Source organism: Ursus maritimus (genome assembly GCF_017311325.1).
Source record: "Ursus maritimus isolate PB19 chromosome X unlocalized genomic scaffold, ASM1731132v1 scaffold_X1, whole genome shotgun sequence".
Lineage (NCBI taxonomy): Eukaryota > Metazoa > Chordata > Mammalia > Carnivora > Ursidae > Ursus > Ursus maritimus.
The window spans coordinates 55643306-55662608 of NW_024423319.1; the positions used below are offsets into that span (position 1 = coordinate 55643306).

General features: G+C 38.7%; 1 protein-coding gene across 3 annotated transcripts in view; it reads left to right on the forward strand.

Annotated features, from left to right (window-relative positions):
* CHM (CHM Rab escort protein) overlaps nt 1-19303 on the forward strand; it is a 198867-nt gene that overhangs the window by 19759 nt on the left and 159805 nt on the right. For all 3 annotated transcript variants that reach the window (XM_040630263.1, XM_040630269.1, XM_040630272.1), the window contains exon 2: nt 9226-9292. In XM_040630263.1, coding sequence (XP_040486197.1) covers nt 9226-9292 — 67 coding nt within the window. The remainder of the gene's footprint in view (nt 1-9225; nt 9293-19303) is intronic.

Below are 19303 nucleotides of genomic sequence, written 5' to 3' on the forward strand. Positions count from 1 at the left end.
GGGGGGGGGGCAGCAGACAGAGGGAGAAGCGGAGCCTAATGCAGGCTTGATCCCAGGACCCTGGGATCATGAAGTGAGCTGAAGGCAGATACTTAACTGACTAGGCCACCCAGGCGTCCCAATCCCTTTAAATTCTTATTTTTTAGACTGAGATATTTTAGGCTAGGAATTGTCTTAATCTTATCTTTTTTTTTTCTCACCACCTGTCAAAGTCTGCTTCATCCCTCTCTATCTTCCCTTTCCCCATTTTCTCTTTTTTTCTTTCCTTCAGCACATATTTATAGAGAATCTACTACATGCTTCCTCTGTTCAGGGAACTGAGTGTTTATTAAATGGGTGGGAAGAAATACGAGATCTGGGAAGACATTACTAACTGTATTATTTTGTTATTCTCTAAGCATGAAGATAGAAGGCCCTCGCCATTTAATGTAGGAACAACCTGTCAATTTCACAAACTAGTGGGAATGTCTGGATAGAAGTATAAAACACAAAGGATAGTTATTTTGGTGTTGTGTTTTTGGACTCAAACCATGTTCACTATTGAAATCTGTCCCTGGCTTTGCTTTGTCAGCCAGAGATAACGACCTCTGACTGTTGATTGCAGCCATGGAAATAACCACATGCGTATTTGCCTATCCAGAGTAAGAGCTAATAGAGACACATAGAGGAGTAATTTTGTTACTGCTTGCCGTTGGAGTTGTCATCTAGGAAAAGTAGATGTATGTTTGGAGTAGTATTTAAATGAAAATGTATTGCTTCTAAAATATCTTACTGAACAATAATAAAAGTAGGTAGTTTTTATAGAGCAAGTATCCTCCAACAACTTAATGGTCCTGTGAGGTAAATGGTGGTATTCCCATTGATGGATGAAGAAACAAAAGCTCAGAGACGGCAAGTGACTTGTGTGAGGTCACATAGCTAGTTAAGCAGCAAAATTAAGATTCAAGCCTAAGTCTATCTGATTGAGACCATGCCCGTTTCCTTATGCTGCTGTCCTTCCCTCGAATCCTCATGCTCAAACTCATGTTCAAGTTGAAGAGAGTGAATTTACCATGGTAATTGGAATTTGAGACATCAAATTACTGAATTACTTGATCTTTGGCAAGTTATTTTTCTCATCCCGTTTTCTCCCATGGATAATAATACCTGCCTCCCAGGATTATAATGAGGAATAAATGAGGTGATGTATGTGAAAAGATATTGTGAACCATAAAGTCCTATACTAATGTTTGGTGATATATTATTAATGCTGTCATTATTACATGCATTAACGTATTGATTCTACTGCCTGAATATATCTTTCCTATTGTCCTTTTTAACTATGATGTTTAGCAGCTTTTGAAATACCACAGTGACTGTTTCATTAGTAAGAAAAGTTACTTCTTTAGGTGTAAAAAGTTCAGATAGTCTTAAGGTAAAAGACGTTAGAACAATACAGTTTTAACTATTTGACGAACTAAGTATGTTAACTATTTAAAACTAACTTTCTCCTAGTTCCTTCTACATCACAAATTCTTAATATGTTTTCTCTTTGAATTATTATCCAAAGTTAAGGTTGAAAGTTTATGATGGCTTATTTCCAGTAATTGATACTTAATGGTTGTCTTCAGTACATTTAGTCAGAACTTTGTGAACCAAACACTACACACCCACAGTAGTTACCACTGATGAACTCTAGTTCTTCTGTGAAAGCAGCTGGAGCTTGTGTTTAATGTGGTTTTTTAGCTAGATTGTGTCAATTTCTTCCATATGTATATACTGTCACTTTTCCTGAAATCCTTGATGCTTAGTGTGTAGTTTTAAATCCTTGACAAAAAATGGTGCTGTTTCTTTTCTACTACTTAAAAATCCAAGAGGATCAGTGTACTTCATTTAGTTAAAGAGTCAGTGGTAGTACTATAGAATTACACTAAATTTTCAAAACATGCTTTGTCTGATATAAATGATTCTTAATAGTTTCTACTGAAATGGTAGATTTTATAATACAAAGTTATGGAATGGTCTTGAATGTATAATATAGTGTATTGACTATGGTGAGCATCTGAAATTTTTATCTTATGAAATCATCTTTGGTAATTTGTGATTTTTTCTTTGTTAGTACTTGTAGTAGTAATGTGTATTACCTTTGTGATAACCAACTTTATGTTGTGGCTCAATTTGATTCCAGAACACTAATGTTCTTTTTAAACTGCTGTATTTTTTTTAATGTTTTTTTATTATATTATGTTAGTCACCATATAGTACATCCCTGGTTTTTGATGTAAAGCTCGATGATTCATTGGTTGCATATAACACCCAGTGCATCATGCAGTACGTGCCCTCCTCACTACCCATCACCAGTCTATCCCATTCCCCCACCCCCCTCCCTTCTGAAGCCCTCAGTTTGTTTCTCAGAGTCCATAGTCTCTCATGCTTCATTCCGCCTTCTGATTACCCCTCTTTCTTTATCCCTTTCTTCCCCTACCGATCTTCCTAGTTCTTATGTTCCATAGATGAGAGAAACCATATGATAATTGTCTTTCTCTGCTTGACTTATTTCACTTAGCATTATCTCCTCCAGTGCCGTCCATGTTGCAGCAAATGTTGAGAACTCGTTCTTTCTGATAGCTGAGTAATATTCCATTGTATATATGGACCACAACTTCTTAATCCAGTCATCTGTGGAAGGGCATCTCGGTTCCTTCCACGATTTAGCTATTGTGGACAATGCTGCTATGAACATTGGGGTGCATATGGCCCTTCTCTTCACTACGTCTGTATCTTTGGGGTAAATACCCAGTAGTGCAATGGCTGGGTCATAGGGTAGCTCAATTTTTAAATACTTAAGGGACCTCCACACTGTTTTCCAGAGTGGCTGTACCAACTTGCATTCCCACCAACAATGTAGGAGGGATCCCCTTTCTCCACATCCTCTCCAACAATTGTTGTTTCTTGCCTTGTCTATTTTTGCCATTCTAACTGGCGTAAGGTGGTATCTCAGTGTGGTTTTGATTTGAATTTCCTTGATGGCTAATGATTTTGAACATTTTTTCATGTGTCTGTTAGCCATTTGTATGTCTTCATTGGAAAAGTGTCTGTTCATATCTTCTGCCCATTTTTTGATTTATTTGTTTCTCGTGTATTGAGTTTGAGAAGTTCTTTGTAGATCTTGGATACCAGTCTTTTATCTGTAGTATCATTTGCAAATATATTCTCCCATTCCGTGGGCTGCCTCTTAGTTTTTTTGACTGTTTCCTTGGCTGTGCAGAAACTTTTAATCTTGATGAAGTCCCATAAATTCATTTTATCTTTTGTTTCTCTTGCCTTTGGGGATGTGTCATGAAAAAGGTTGCTTTGGCCGATGTCGTAGAGGTTGCTGCCTATGTTCTCCTCTAGAATTTTGATGGATTCCTGTCTCACATCGAGGTCTTTCATCCATTTGGAGTTTATTTTTGTGTATGGTGTGAGATAGTGGTCAAGTTTCATTCTTTTGCATGTAGCTGTCCAATTTTCCCAGCACCATTTATTGAAGAGACTGTCTTTTTCCCACCGGATGTTTTTTCCTGCTTTATCAAAGATTAGTTGCCCAAAGAGCCGAGGGTCCATTTCTGGGCTCTCTATTCTGTTCCATTGGTCTATGTGTCTGTTTTTGTGCCAGTACCATGCTGTCTTTGTGATCACAGCTTTGTAGTACAGCTCGAAATCCGGCATTGTGATGCCCCCAGCTTTGTTTTTCCTTTTCAACAGTTCCTTGGAGATTCGGGGCCTTTTCTGTTTCCATACAAATTTAAGGACTGTTTGTTCCAGTTCTTTGAAAAATGTCCTTGGTATTTTGATCGGGATAGCATTGAAAGTGTAGATTGCTCTGGGTAGCATGGACATTTTAACTATGTTAATTCTTCCGATTCATGAGCATGGAATATCTTTCCATCTTTTTATGTCTTCCTCAATGTCTTTCAAGAGTGATTTATAGTTTCTAGAATATAGGTCCTTTACGTCTCTGGTTAAGTTAATTCCAAGGTAACGTATGGTTTTTGGTGCTATTGTAAATGGGATGGATTCCCTAATTTCTCTTTCTTCGGTCTCGTTATTCGTGTATAGAAATGCAACTGATTTCTGAGCATTTATTTTGTATCCTGCCACGTTACTGAATTGCTCTATAACTTCTAATAGTTTGGGAGTGGCTTCTTTTGGGTTTTCCATATAGAGTATCATGTCATCTGCAAAGAGAGACATTTTGACTTCTTCTTTGCCAATTTGAATACCTTTGATCCCTTTTTGTCGTCTGATTGCTGTTGCAAGGACTTCTAGTACTATGTTGAATAATAGTGGCGAGAGTGGGCATCCTTGTCGTGTTCCTGATCTTAAGGGAAAGGCTTCCAGCTTTTCCCCATTGAGAATAATATTTGCAGTAGGCTTTTCATAGATGGCTTTTATGAGATTGAGAAATGTACCTTCTATTCCTACACTCTGAAGGGTTTTAATCAGGAAAGGATGCTGTATTTTGTCAAATGCTTTTTCGGCATCGATTGAGAGGATCATATGGTTCCTGAGTCTTTTCTTGTTGATATGATGTATCACGCTGATTGATTTGCGAATATTGAACCACGCTTGCATCCCAGGTATGAATCCCACTTGATCGTGATGGATAATCCTTTTAATGTACTGTTGGATTCTATTAGCAAGTATCTTGTTGAGGATTTTGGCGTCCATATTCATTAGGGAAATCGGTCTGTAATTCTCCTTTTTGAGGGGGTCTTTGCCTGGTTTGGGGATCAAGGTAATATTGGCCTCATAGAATGAGTTTGGTAGCTTTCCTTCTGTTTCTATTTTTTGAAATAGCTTTAGGAGAATAGGTATTATTTCTTCTTTGAATGTTTGGTAGAATTCCCCAGGAAAACCGTCCGGGCCTGGAGTTTTGTTATTTGGAAGGTTGTTTATCACTGACTCAATTTCTTCATAATTAATTGGCCTGTTTAAGGAATCAATTTCTTCCGGTTTCAATCTTGGTAGTTTATAGGTTTCCAGGAAGGATTCCATCTCTTCCAGATTGCTTAGTTTATTGGCATATAGCTGTTGATAAAAATTTCTAATAATCCTTCCAATTTCAATGGTGTTCGTCGTGACCTCTCCTTTTTCATTCATAATTTTAATAATCTGGGTCCTTTCTCTTTTCTTTTGGATAAGTCTTGCCAGTGGTCTGTCAATTTTATTGATTCTCTCAAAGAACCAGCTTCTAGTCCTGTTGATCTGCTCTACTGTACTTCTGGTTTCTGCTTGATTGATTTCAGCTCTAATTTTGGTCAACTGCTTCCTCGTGCGTGGATTAGGCCTGTCCCTCTGTTGCTGTTCCAGCTTCTTGAGGTGAGAATATAAAAACTGCATTTTAGATTTTTCTATTCTTTTGAGTGAGGCTTGGATGGCTATGTATTTCCCCCTTAGGACTGCCTTTGCAGTATCCCATAGGTTTTGGACTGTTGTATTTTCATTCTCATTGGTCTCCATAAATTGTTTAATTTGATTTTTGATTTCCTGGTTTATCAAGTCATTCCTGAGCAGGATGGTTCTTAGTCTCCAAGTGTTTGAGTTTCTTCCAAATTTTTCCTTGTGGTTGAGTTCCAATTTCAGAGCGTTGTGGTCTGAGAATATGCAGGGGATAATTTCAATCTTTTGGTATCGGTTGAGACCTGTTTTGTGTCCCAGAACATGGTCTATTCTTGAGAATGTTCCATGGGCATTAGAATAGAATGAGTATTCTTTGGTTCTGGGGTGTAGTGTTCTATATATATCTATGAGGTCCAACTCGTCGAGTGTCTCTAACTATAGTCTTTAGTTTAAAATCCAATCTGTCTGATATGAGAATTGCTACCCCAGCTTTCTTTTGAGGTCCATTTGCATGAAAGATGGTATTCCATCCCCTTACTCTCAGTCTGAATGCATCTTTGGGTTCGAAATGAGTCTCTTGTAGACAGCAAATGGATGGGTCATTTTTTTTTTATCCAATCTGCAACCCTGTGGTGTTGTAAGGGAGAATTTAAGCCATTAAGACTGAATATTGAGAGATATGATTTTAATGATGCCATGTTGCCAGTAAAATCTTTGTTTCTATCGATTGTGACTTTCTGTTCTGTATCACTCTTGGGGCCTTTTTACCTTTATAGAACCCCACTTAATATCTCCTGTAGGGCTGGGTTCATGGTTACAAAATTGGTCAGTGACTGGCGATTCTGGAAGGTCTTTATTTCTCCATCAAATACCAAATACAACCTCCCCCAACCCTTTCTCTCATTCCAGGTCTGTGTAGACAGGTCTGACGTAATTCTGATACCTTTGCCTTGGTACGTGAGAAATTTCTTTGCCCTGGCCGCTTTCAATACTGTATACTTGGATCTAATATTTGCGAAATGCACTATGACGTGTCGTGGCATAGGTTTGTTGTGGTTGAGCTTGGGACGGGTCCTCTCTGCCTCTTGGACTCGAATGCTTTTTTCCTTTGTTAGATTAGGGAAGTTTTCCGCTACAGTTTGTTCAAATATCTCTTCTAGACCTCTGTTTTTCTCCACCCCCTCACGGATGCTGATGATTCTGACATTGGAACGTTTCATTGAGTCAGTAATCTCCCATAACCTCCATTCTTTTTTTTTTTTTTTTTTTAAGATTTTATTTGTTTATTTGACAGTCAGCGAGAGAGGGAACACAGCAGGGGGAGTGGGAGTAGAAGAAGCAGGCTCCCAGCGGAGGAGCCTGATATAGGGCTGGATCCCAGGCACCAGGATCACGCCCTGAGCCAAAGTCAGGAGCTTAACGACTGCACCACCCAGGCACCCCGTAACCTACATTCTTAGAATGGATTTTTTTGAGCCCAGATTCTATTTTAGCTTTCTCTTCTACTAACCCATCCTCCAATTCGCTGATACGTTCTTCTGCTTCATTCACCCTGGCCGTCAAAGCCTCTAGTTTTGTCTGCATTTGGCTCATAGAATTTTTAAATTCTGACAGATTCGCTGTCATTTCCGCTCTTAGAGATTCTATATCTCATTAACATTTTCGTTAATAGTTTTTTCAAGTCTACACGTCATCTTGACGATTATTACTCTGAATTCCATTTCTGATAATTTGGTTATATCCATATCCATTAGTTCTGTGGCAGAGGCCACAGACTCATTGTCTTTTCTTTGCTGGGGGGGATTTCTCCTTCTCGTCATTCTGATGAGGAGAGGTTGTGGGGTTGTCCAGAGCCCAAATTATTGACCGGGACCCAGGCAGTGTGCTCTTGTTTTATAGGGATCTTAGGGATGTGGGCTTCTTGTTTTTTCAGCCTGCCTTCTGGGGGAGGGGCCTTCCATGCCGATACTCAGGCAACCCTGTTTGGGTAGAGTCTTCGTGTCCCCTGGGAGGGTTGATGGGGATGGGCACACTGTGAGCCGGTATTTCCAGGCTTTTGTTCTCTGGTGGCTTTTTCTGGTGGTTTGCTGTGCCTTTTCTGAGAGTCAGAGCAGCAGTAGCCGAATCTCAGCCTCTGTCTCAGAACAGAGGGATCGCGGACCATTCTCCACTGGTGTTCTGGCCACTTTAACTCTGTTACTGTTGGTGCTGCTCAACCCTGCAGCGTCCCGGGATGTGCGCCCCACACCCGGCGTCCCAGCCCTCACTTCCAGAGCCGGCGTGTCTCTGTCCTTGTGTTTCTAACACCGCCAGCCGCCAGCCGCCCCTGTGCGCTCCGGAGCTCCCGGTCTCAGTCTCTTTCCAGTGGCACACCGGAGTTCCGTGAGAAGTCTGGTGGCATGCTCTCCCGGCTCACGGTCTCAGTCTGCTGTCTCGAGGGTGCCCATCCACGAGTCTGCCCGCTCCCCCGTGCAGGTGGCTACCGCTTCCCGGCGCCCAGACACGGCGGCTCCCTCCCCCTTCTGTTTGTCTTCCGATATCTGTGCGTGGTGTCACGGCTCCCCGCTTCGTACCTCAATACTCAGCACTGGAGATGTTCATTTGTAGAGATCCAGATGTATCTTCCTGCATTTCAGGCTGATTCCGTGTATGTTCAGGATGGTCTGGTACCTATCCAACTCGACTCAGGGGACCAGCTGAAAAAGGGGTCCCCTACTCCTCCGCCATCTTAACTCCTCTCCCCAAACTGCTGTATTAACCAGAAAGTGAGATAATGTATCTTGTAAATGGCCTCTTTTTAAAAATAGTATTTTCTTCTTCATTCATTCAGACAACAGTTACATTATTTTCATTTGTATAACATAGTGATTCAACTTCTCTATACATTATGCCACGCTCACAAGTATAGTTACCATCTGTCATCATACAGTGCTATTAAAATAGCATTGATTATATTCCTTGTGCTGTACCTTTTATTCATGTGACTTATTTCATAAATTGAAGCCTGTATCTTCCATTCCCTTTCACATATTTTGTTCCCCTCCCCTCTGGCAACCATCAGTTTGTTCTCTGTATTTATAGGTCTGATTCTGCTTTTTGTTTGTTTATTCATTTGTTATTTAGATTCTACATATAAGTGAAATCATTTGGTATTTCTCTTTCTCTGTCTTACTGATTTCACTTAGCATGATGCCCTCTGGGCTCATCGATGTTGTTGCAAATGGCTTGACCTCAACCTTTTTTGTGGCTGTGTAATATTCCATTGAATTACTGCCTGTATTCTCTTCTAGGTATTTTATGGTTTCAGGTCTCAAAATAGCTTCTTTTTAAACTAGCTAACCTGTTGCTTAAACTTAAAATGTATGCCATTCCCCCTCATAGGCATTGTGTGGCTTTGGAGTTAGATTTCGATTCAAATCTCAACAATAGGAAAAAATGTTGTCTTTGGGCAGTAAGTTAACATATTTGCCCCTCAGTTATTTCTTTTCTATGCTGATGATGCTTCACTCTCAGTGCAGTTTGCAAAGTGAGATGAGCTAGTATGTGAACATAGCTACTAAATAACAAAGTGCTACATGGATGATATTTTATAGTTGCTTTATGGAAATTTGCATATAAAAAGAATTTAAGTGCTTGATTTAAAAATCTCCACATAATAAAATTTTAGGATAAGTAGTATACATTTAACAAATATCCGATGGTATAATAATATAAATGTTAGAAGTTTGAATACAAGGATGACCCTCTTTTGTTAAACTTTTTTATGCAGTGATGGCATGCATTGAACTAATTGTGTAATATTTATATATATATATTTTTTTTTCCGTACATTCTAAGTGATATAGGTGTGTGTTTTTATAGGTCTGCCTGAATCCATCATTGCAGCTGCATGTTCAAGAAGTGGCCTGAGGGTTCTGCATGTTGATTCGTAAGTTTATCAGTGGTAACATTTAATACTTCCTAAGTATCTCTATGCAAAATGGCAATTTAAATACACACGCATGTATGTATATATGTGTCTATATATGTCATGTATAAGCTAAGTTAGAAAAATGATACGAATTGTTTAATTTTCATCCAAAATATGTGAAATATGTAAAATACAAGTTTCCTACTCTGTGAAATAGTGATCTGCTTTCTTTGAGAAATAACCAAATGTAGCATAATTTTTTTTCTCATGAGTGATTTTGTTTTTTAAGTGATAATTATGTAAGAAACTTGGAAACCTAACACTTGCTTTTTTTCTTACGTAAGTGTTAGGGTGTATACAACCTGTGTGTGCTGTTGTATTTTGGGCTTCATGTTTTCTTTCTTATTGAAGTGTATTTGACATACAGTATTGGTTTCAGGTGTATGACATAATGGTTGGACACTTAAATACATTGGGAAATACCACCACAATAAATCTAATTACCATCTGTCACCAAAATTAAAACACTGTATTTTCTTATGATGGGTACTTTTAAGATTTACTTTCTTAGACTTTCAGATTTGCAATACAACATTACCATAGTCACTGTGCTGTACATTAGATCCCCATGACTTATTTCATAATTGGAAGTTTGAGCCTCTTAATCCCCTTATCTTACGACAGCCCACCCACCCTCCACCCCTGGGCAACCAATAATCTGTTCTTTGTATCTGTGAGATTGGTTTTGTTTCTTTTCTTTCATAGATTATACATTTAAGTGACCTCATAAGGTATTTTGCCTTTCTCTGATTATTTCATTTATTTATTTTTATTTAAATTCAGTTAACAAAAAAGTATAAATTCAATTAGCCAACATGTAGTGCATCATTAGTTTCAGACGTAGTGTTCGGTAATTTTTCTGTTGCATGTAACACCCAGTGCTCATTGCATCACATGCTCCCCTTTGTGCCCATCACCCAATTACCCCATCCCCTCACCCACCTCCCCTCCATCAACCCTCAGTTTGTCTCCTGTAGTGAAAAAGTCTCTAATGGTTTTTCTCCCTCTCTCATGACTTCCCATTCAGTATTCTCTCCCTTCCCCTATGATCCTCTGTGCTGTTTCTTAGAATCCACATATGAGTGAAACCATATGATAATTGTCGTTCTCTGATTGACTTATTTCACTTAGCATAATACCCTCTAGTTCCATCTACATCAATGTAAATGGTAAGTATTCATCCTTTCTGATGACAGTGTAATATTCCATTGTAGATATATATACATACACACACACACACACCCCACATCTTCTTTATCTATTCATTTGTCGATGGATACCTGGGTTCTTTCTACAGCTTGGCTTGGGTGGACATTGCTGCTATTAACATTGGGGTGCAGGTGTGCCTTTGGATCACTACACTTGTATATTTGGGGTGAATACCTAGTAGTGCAGTTATTGGGTTATAGGGTAGCTCTATTTTTAACATCTTGAGGAACCTCCATACTCTCTTCCAGAGTGGCTGTACCAGCTTGCATTCCCAAAAACAGTGTAAGAGGGTTCCCCTTTCTTTGCATCGTTGCCAACATTTGTTGTTTCCTGTCTTGTTAATTTTATCCTTCTGACTAGTGTGAGGTGGTATCTCATTGTGCTTTTGATTTGTGTTTCTCTGATGCTGAGTGATGTTGACCATTTTTTCATGTGTCTGTTGGCCATTCGTATGTCTTTTTTGGAAAAGTGTCTCTTCATGTCTGCTGCCCATTTCTTTAATGACTGCACTACCCAGGCGCCCCTTTGCTGCCCATTTCTTGACTGGATTGTTTTTTGGGTGTTGAGTTTGTAAGTTCTTTTTAGATATTGGATACTAGCCCTTTATCTACTATGTCATTTTGAAATAGCTTCTCCCATTCCATAGGTTGTCTTTTAGTTTTGTCGACTCTTTCCTTTGCTGTGCAGAAGCTTTTTATCTTGATGAAGTCCCAATAGTTTATTTTTGCTTTCGTTTCCCTTGCCTTTGGAGACGTGTGTCTGACAAGATGTTACTGTGGCCAAGGTCGAAGAGGTTGCTGCCTGTGTTCTCCTCTAGGATTTTGATGGATTCCTGTCTCACATCTCTCCTCTTTCATCCATTTTGAGTTTATCTTTGTGTATGGTGTAAGAAAATGGTCCAGTTTTATTCTTCTACATGTGGCTGTCCAATTTTCCCCACACCATTTGTTGAAGAGACTGTTCTTTTTCCATTTCATATTCTTTCCTGCTTCATTGAAGATTAGTTGACCATAGAATTGAGGGTTCAGGGGCGCTTGGGTGCCTCAGTCACTTAAGCATCTGCCTTCAGCTCAGGTCATGATTTTGGGATCCTGGGATTGAGCCCCAGGGAGCCCGCTTCTCCTTCTCCCTCTGCCCCTCCTACCTGCTCATGCTCTCTCTCTGACTCTCAAATAAATAAATAAATAAATAAATAAATAAAATATTTTTAAAAAATAGAATTGAGGGTCCATTTCTGGGTTCTCTATTCTGTTCCATTGATCTATGTGTCTGTTTTTTTTAATGTTTTTTTTATTATATTATGTTAGTCACCATACAGTACATCCCTAGTTTCTGATGTAAAGTTCGATGTATGTGTCTGTTTTTGTGCCAGTACCATACTGTCTTGATGATTACAGCTGTGTAATATAGCTTGAAGTCTGGCGTTGTGATGCCACCAGCTTTGGTTTTCTTTTTCAGTATTCCTCTGGCTATTCGGGGTCTTTTCTGGTTCGATAGAAATGGTAGGATTATTTGTTCCAGCTCTGTGAAAAAATGTTGATGGTATTTTGATAGGGATTGCATTGACTGTGTAGATTGCTCTGGGTAGTGTAGACAGTTTAACAGTATTTGTTCTTCCTAATCCTTGAGCATGGATGTTTTTCCATTTCTTTGTGTCTTTCTCAATTCCTTTCATAAGTTTTCTGTAGTTCTTAAGAGTATAGATCCTTTACCTGTTTGGTTAGGTTTTTATTTCTAGGTATCTTATAGATTTCGGTACAATTGTAAATGGGATTGATTCCTTAATTTCTTTCTTCTGTCTCATAGTGTATAGAAATGCAACTGATTTATGTGCATTGATTTTATACCCTGCCATGTTGCTGAATTCCTGTATGAGTTCTAGCAGTTTCGGGGTGGAGTCTTGGGTTTTCCACATAAAGTATCATGTCATCTGTGAAGAATGAGAGTTTGACTTCTTCTTTGCCAATTTGAATGTTTTTTTTCACCTTTTTGTTGTCTGATCACTGAGGCTAGGACTTCTAGTACTATGTTGAATAGCAGTGGTGGTAGTGGACATCCCTGTTGTATTCTTGACCTTAGAGGAAAAGCTCTCAGTTTTTCCCAATGTATGCTTTCTATATTCCTACACTGTGGAGAATTTTAATCAAGAAAGGATGCTCTATTTTTTCAAATGTTTTTTCTGCATCAGTTGAGAGGATCATGTGGTTCTTGTTCTTTCATTTATTAATGTGATGTATCATGTTGGTTGATTTGGGAATGTTGAACCACTCTTGAAGCCCAGGAATAAATTTCACTTGGTTGTGGTGAATAATCCTTTTAATGTACTGTTGGATCCTACTGGTTAGTATTTTGGTGAGAATTTTGGCCATGTTCATCAGAGATATTGGTCTGTAACTCTCCTTTTTGATGGAGTCTTTGGTTTTGGGATCAGGGTAATGCTGGCCTCATAGAGTGAGTTTGGAAGTTTTCCTTCTCTTTCTATTTTTTGAAATAGCTTCAGAAGAATAGGTTTTAGTTCTTCTTTAAATGTTTGGTAGCCGGGGCGCCTGGGTGGCTCAGTCATTAAGCGTCTGCCTTCGGCTCATGGCGTGATCCAAGAGTCCTGGGATTGAGCCCCACATCAGGCTCCTCTGCTGGGAGCCTGCTTCTTCCTCTCCCACTGCCCCTGCTTGTGTTCCCTCACTCACTGGCTGTCTGTATCTCTATCAAATACATAAATAAAAATCTTTAAAAAAAAGAAGCTAATTCTTAAAAAAAAAATAAATGTTTGGTAGAATTCCCTTGGGAAGCCACCTGGCTCAGGACTTTTTGGGAGATTTTTGATTACTGCTTCAATTTCCTTGCTGATTATGGGTCTGTTCACGTTTTTCTTTTCTTTCTGTTTTAGTTTTTGTAGTTTCTAAGTTTCAGTTTTGGTAGTTGATTGTTTCCATGAATGCATCCATTTCTTCAGATTGCCTAATTTGTTGGCATAGAGTTACTCATAACGTGTTCTTAAAATTGTTTGTATTTCCTTGGTGTTGGTCGTGATTGCTCCTCTTTCATTCATGATTTTATTTGGGACTTTCCTCTCCTTGATAAGTCTGGCTGGGGGTTTATTGATCTTACTAATTCTTTCAAAGAACTAGTTTCCAGTTTTGTTGATCTGTTCTTTTGGTTTTTGGTTCATTGATCTCTGTTCTAATCTTTATTTCTCTTCTGCTTGGTTTAGGCTTTATTTGCTATTCTTTCTCCAGCTCCCTTAGGTGTAAGGTTAGCTTGTGTATTTGAGTCTTCTCTAATTTTTTGATAAAGGCTTGTATTGCTATGCACTTCCCTCTTAGAACTGCCTTTGCTGTATCCCAAAGGTTTTGAACAGTTGTGTTTTCATTTTCATTTGTTTCTATGATTTTTAAAAATTCTTTCTTAATTTACTGGTTGACCCATTCATTCTTTAGGAGGATGCTCTTTAACCTCCAAGTGTTTGAGTTCCTTCCAAATTTCCTCTTGTGATTGAGTTCAAGTTTCAAATCATTGTGGTTTAAAAATATGCAGGGAATAATCCCAGTCTTTTGGTACCAGTTGAGACCTGATTTGTGACCCAGTATGTGATATGTTCTGGAGAATGTTCCATGTGCTGTGTACTCAAGAAGAATGTGTATTCTGTTGATTTAGGATGATATGCTCTGTATATATCTGTGAAGTGTATCTGGTCCTCTGTGTCATTCAAAGCCTTTGTTTCCTTTGATCTTCTACTTAGATGATCTGTCCACTGCTGGGAGTGTGGTATTGAATTCCCCTGCTATTATTGTATTATTATCAGTGTGTTTCTTTAATGTGTTTATTCATTAGTTGACATAATTGGCTGCTCCCAAGTTAGCATAAATATTTGTAAATGTTCAATCTTCTTGTTGGATAGACCTTTTAAGTATGGTATATAGTATACTTCATTCCTTACTACAGTCTTTGGTTTACAAGTGAATTTGTCTGATAATGAGAAATGGTAACCTCCCAGCTATGTCAGAACAGCGTGATCTACTTGGTCCTGGGTGTATTTTGGTTTGTTTGTTAGAAGACACTAAATCCAAAATTGTGAAGAACCCAAAAGTTATATATATACAACAATAAAATTTAATATGGTGAATGGAAAACCAAAAATGCAAAATATCTCTATAAAATGTAAATGTAGATGATGAAAGTTAAAAAAGACTTAAAAACAAAGAGTTGATAAAATAAGAAACTCATTGAAAAGGAAAAAATAAATGGAAAACTTTTAACTGAAAGATAATCGAATCGTGAGAAAAAACCTCGAATTCTGTACACTCTTCCCCTAGCACTGGAGTTTTGCAGTCCTGTGTTCCCCGTAAACTTGGTGTTTGCCAGTTGTTCCAGCTGGTCTTCTTGGGGGAGGATCCTGCTGCCTGATTCTCAGGAGTCTTTGCCTGGGCAGAGTTATAATACCCCTTGCCTGGGGGAGTAGGGCTCAGTGTAAGCCGCTTGGGGTTGCTCTATGTGGCTTTTGTTTGCTGAAGGCTTTCCATGCCCTTTTAGAGGATGAAAATAAAAATGGCCATGTTATGATCTCCAGCCCTGGAGCTGAAAGGTCGAGGCCCCCTCTCTTCAGTAAACCCTCAGGAATAAGCAGTTCTTCTCTTTTGTGTGTGCCAAACTCTGCAGATTCCTGTGGTGCGTGCTGACACAGACCCTCCAGGGAAAGGTGGAGGGTCATTGCCTTTCTGCTCCTTGCAGGGCCCCCACATGGAGAGTGGTCCCCGATGGTGTCTGCACCCCTGCCGCCCCTCCTGGGGGAGGGCGAAGGGTCACTGTGTTTCTGCCCTTGGAAGGGCCCCAAACGAGAGTGGTGTCACGATCGTGCTGCTGTTACTGGTTTATAGCGAACTGAGCTGAGAGCCCCCTTGGGGCTCCCTGACCGTAACTAGTTTTCCCAATTCAGTGCTTGGGAACTCTGCTGGCTCAGGCACCCCCATTCTTTTTATGATCTGGGGATCCTGAGACCACACTGCTCCACATAGGATTCTGCCCTGCTTCACCAGCTGAGCACCTTTCAGGCAGGGACATCTCTCACTGGAGCAGACTTCTAAAGGTTCGATTTTGTGCTTTAGGGCTTTATTACTTTCTGGTAGCTGGCTTACAGAGCCTCCCTCCCCCTCCCTTTTATCTTCTGATATATTCGCCTCAGATTCACTTCTCCTCATCTCCTACCTTGCAAAAAGCAGTCGCTTTTCTATTTGTAGAATTCCAGCAATTCTTTTCTTAGATCTCATGTTGAATTCACAGGTGTTCAGAATGATTTGATAGGTACCTAGCTCAATTCAAGAGACCAGATGGATGAGGTCCCCTACTCTTCCACCATCTTGCCTCCCTTTCCTATGACTTATTTCATTTAGCGTAATACCCTCAAGTTCATCGGTGTGGTCTCAGATGGGAAGAGTTCATTCCTTTTTTATGGCTGAGTAGTATTCCTGTGTGTGTGTGTGTGTGTGTGTGTGTGTGTGTATACATATTTGTCCATTCATCTATCAGTGTGTACTTAGGTTTTCTCCATATCCTGGCTTTTGTAAATAATGTTGCAGTTAACATAGGGGTGCATATAAATTTTTGAATTAGTGTTTTCCGTTGAAGAATACCTGGAAGTGGAATTGCTATATCATATGGTGGTTCCATTTTTAATATTTGGAGGAAACTCCATACTGTTTTCCCCTAGAGGCTGCACCAATTAACATTCCTGCCAGCGGTACATGTGGGTTCCCTGTTATTTATCTTCACCAACGCTTGTTGTTTCTTGATTTAAATTTTTTAAATTTTACTGTTACTAAAACTTCAATTCCAGTATAGCTAACAAACTGTTTTTAGGTTCAGATGTACAATGTAGTGATTCAGAAATACTGTATATTACTCAGTGCTCATCAAGATAGGTGTACTCTTCATCCCCTTCACCTATTTCACCCCATTCCACCATCTCCCCTCTGGTAGCCATCTGTTTATTAAAGAGTCTGTTTTTTTAAATTTGTCTCTTTTTCTTTGTTCGTTTGTTTTGTTTCTTAAATTCCGCATATGAGTAAAATCATATGATATTTGTCTTTGATTTCACATAGCATTATACTGTCTAGATCCATCCATGTTACAGATGGCAAGATTTCATTCTTTTTTATGGCTAATATTCCATTGGCGATATGTGTGTGTGTGTGTGTGTGTGTGTATACACACGCACATATATATATATATATATGCATACATATATATACACACCATACCTTCTTGATTCATTCATGTATATACATGGGCACTTGGTCTGCTTACATAATTTGGCTATTGTAAATAATGCTGCAGTAAACATAGGGTGCGTATATCTTTTCAGATTAGTGTTTTTGTATTCTTTGGGCAAAATATCTAGTAGCGGAATTTCCCGATTATATGGTAATTCTCTTTTAATTTTCTGTGAAACTTTCATGCTATTTTCCACAGTGGCTGAGCCAGTTTGCATTCCCACCAACAGTCCACGAGGGTTCCTTTTTATTCATATCCTTGTCACCACTCGTTTCTCATGTTTTTGATTTTAGTGATTTTGACAGGTGTGGGTGATACCTCATTGTAGTTTTGATTTGCATTTCCCTGATGATGAGTGATGTTGAGCATCTTCTCATGTGTCTGTTGGCCATTTAGATGTCTTTGGAGAAATGTCTGTTCATGTCTTCTGACCATTTTTTAATTGGGTTAGTTTTTTTTTTTTAAGTTGAGTTGTATAAGTTCTTTATATATTTTGGATACTAACCCTTTATAAGGTCATTTGCAAATATCTTCTCCCATTTTGTAGGTTGCATTTTAGTTTTTATTTCCTTTGCTCCACAGAAGCTTTTTAGTTTGATGTAGTCCCAATAGTTTATGTTTGCTTTTGTTTCCCTTGCTTGAGGAGACCTATCTACAATGATGTTGCTATAGCTGATGTCAGAGAAATTACTGCCTGTGCTCTCTCCTAGGATTTTTTATGATTTTGGGTCTCACATTTATGTCTTTATTCCATTTTGAGTTTATTTTTGTGTATGGTGTAAGAAAGTGGTCCAGTTTCATTTTTCTTCATGTAGCTGTCCAGTTTTCCCAACACCATTTAAGACTGTCTTTTACCCATTCAGTATTCTTACCTTCTTTGTCGAAGATTAATTGACCATATAATTGTGGATTTATTTCTGGATTTTATATTCTGTACCGTTGATTTATGTTTCTGTTATTGTGCTAGTACTGTACTATTTTGATTAGTACAGCTTTGTATTATATCTTGAAACTGTGATTGTAATACCTTCAGTTTTTTTCTTTTTGAAGATTGCTTTGGCTATTCAGTGTCTTTTGTAGTTCCATATAAATTTTAGGTTTATTTGTTCTAGTTCTATGAAAAATGCCATTGGTATTTTGATAGGGATTGCATTAAATGTGTAGATTCCTTTGGGTAGTATGAACATTGTAATGATACTTGTTATTCTGTGAGCATGGAATATCTTTCCATTTGTTTGTATTGTCTTCAATTTCTTTGACCAGTGTTTTATAGTTTTAGAATATAGGTCTTTCACCTTCTTGGTTAAGTCTATTCCTAGGTATTTTATTATTTTTGGTAAACGTGTAGATGGGATTGTTTTCTTCATTTCTGTTCCTGCTGCTTCAGTAGTAGTGTACAGAATGCAATGGATTTCTGTAAATCAACTTTTGTATCCTACAATCTTAACTGAATCCATTTATCAGTTCTAGTAGTTTTTTGGTGGAACCTTTAGGGTTTTCTGTATGTAGTATTATGTCATCTGCAAAGAGTGAAAGTTTTACTTGTTATTGATTTGGATGCCTTTATTTCTTTTTGTTGTGGAATTGCAGTGGGTAGGACTTCCCGTACTATGTTAAATAAATGTGGCGTGAGTGGACATCCTTGTCTTGTTCCTGACGTTACGGGGAAAATTTTCAGTTTCATCAGGATGATAACTGTGGGTTTTTCATATATGGCATTTATTATGTTGAAGTATGTTCCCTCTACACCTACTTTTTTGAGGATTTTCATTGTGAATGTAAGTTGTGCTTTGTCAAGTGCTTTTTTCTGCATCTGCTGAAATGACCATATGGTTTTTGTCATGACTCTTGTTGATGTGTTATATCATGTTGATCGCTTTGTTAATATTGAACCATGCTTATATCATTGGCACCAATCCCATTTGATTGTGATGAATGTTTTTTTTTAATTTTTAATTTATTTATTTTTGATGTAAAGTTTGATGATTCATTAGTTGCGTATAACACCCAGTGCACCATGCAATACGTGCCCTCCTTACTACCCATCACCAGTCTATCCCATTCCCCCAGCCCCCTCCCCTCTGAGGCCCTCAGTTTGTTTCTCAGAGTCCATAGTCTCTCATGCTTCATTCCCGCTTCTGATTACCCCCCCTTTCTTTATCCCTTTCTTCTCCTACCGATCTTCCTAGTTCTTATGTTCCATAGATGAGAGAAACCATATGATAATTGTCTTTCTCTGCCTGACTTATTTCACTTAGCATTATCTCCTCCAATGCCGTGCATGTTGCCGCAAATGTTGAGAAGTCGTTCTTTTTGATAGCTGAGTAATATTCCATTGTATATATGGACCACAGCTACTTAATCCAGTCATCTGTTGAAGGGCATCTCGGCTCCTTCCACGATTTAGCTATTGTGGACAATTGGGGTGCATATGGCCCTTCTCTTCACTACGTCTGTATCTTTGGGGTAAATACCCAGTAGTGCAATGGCTGG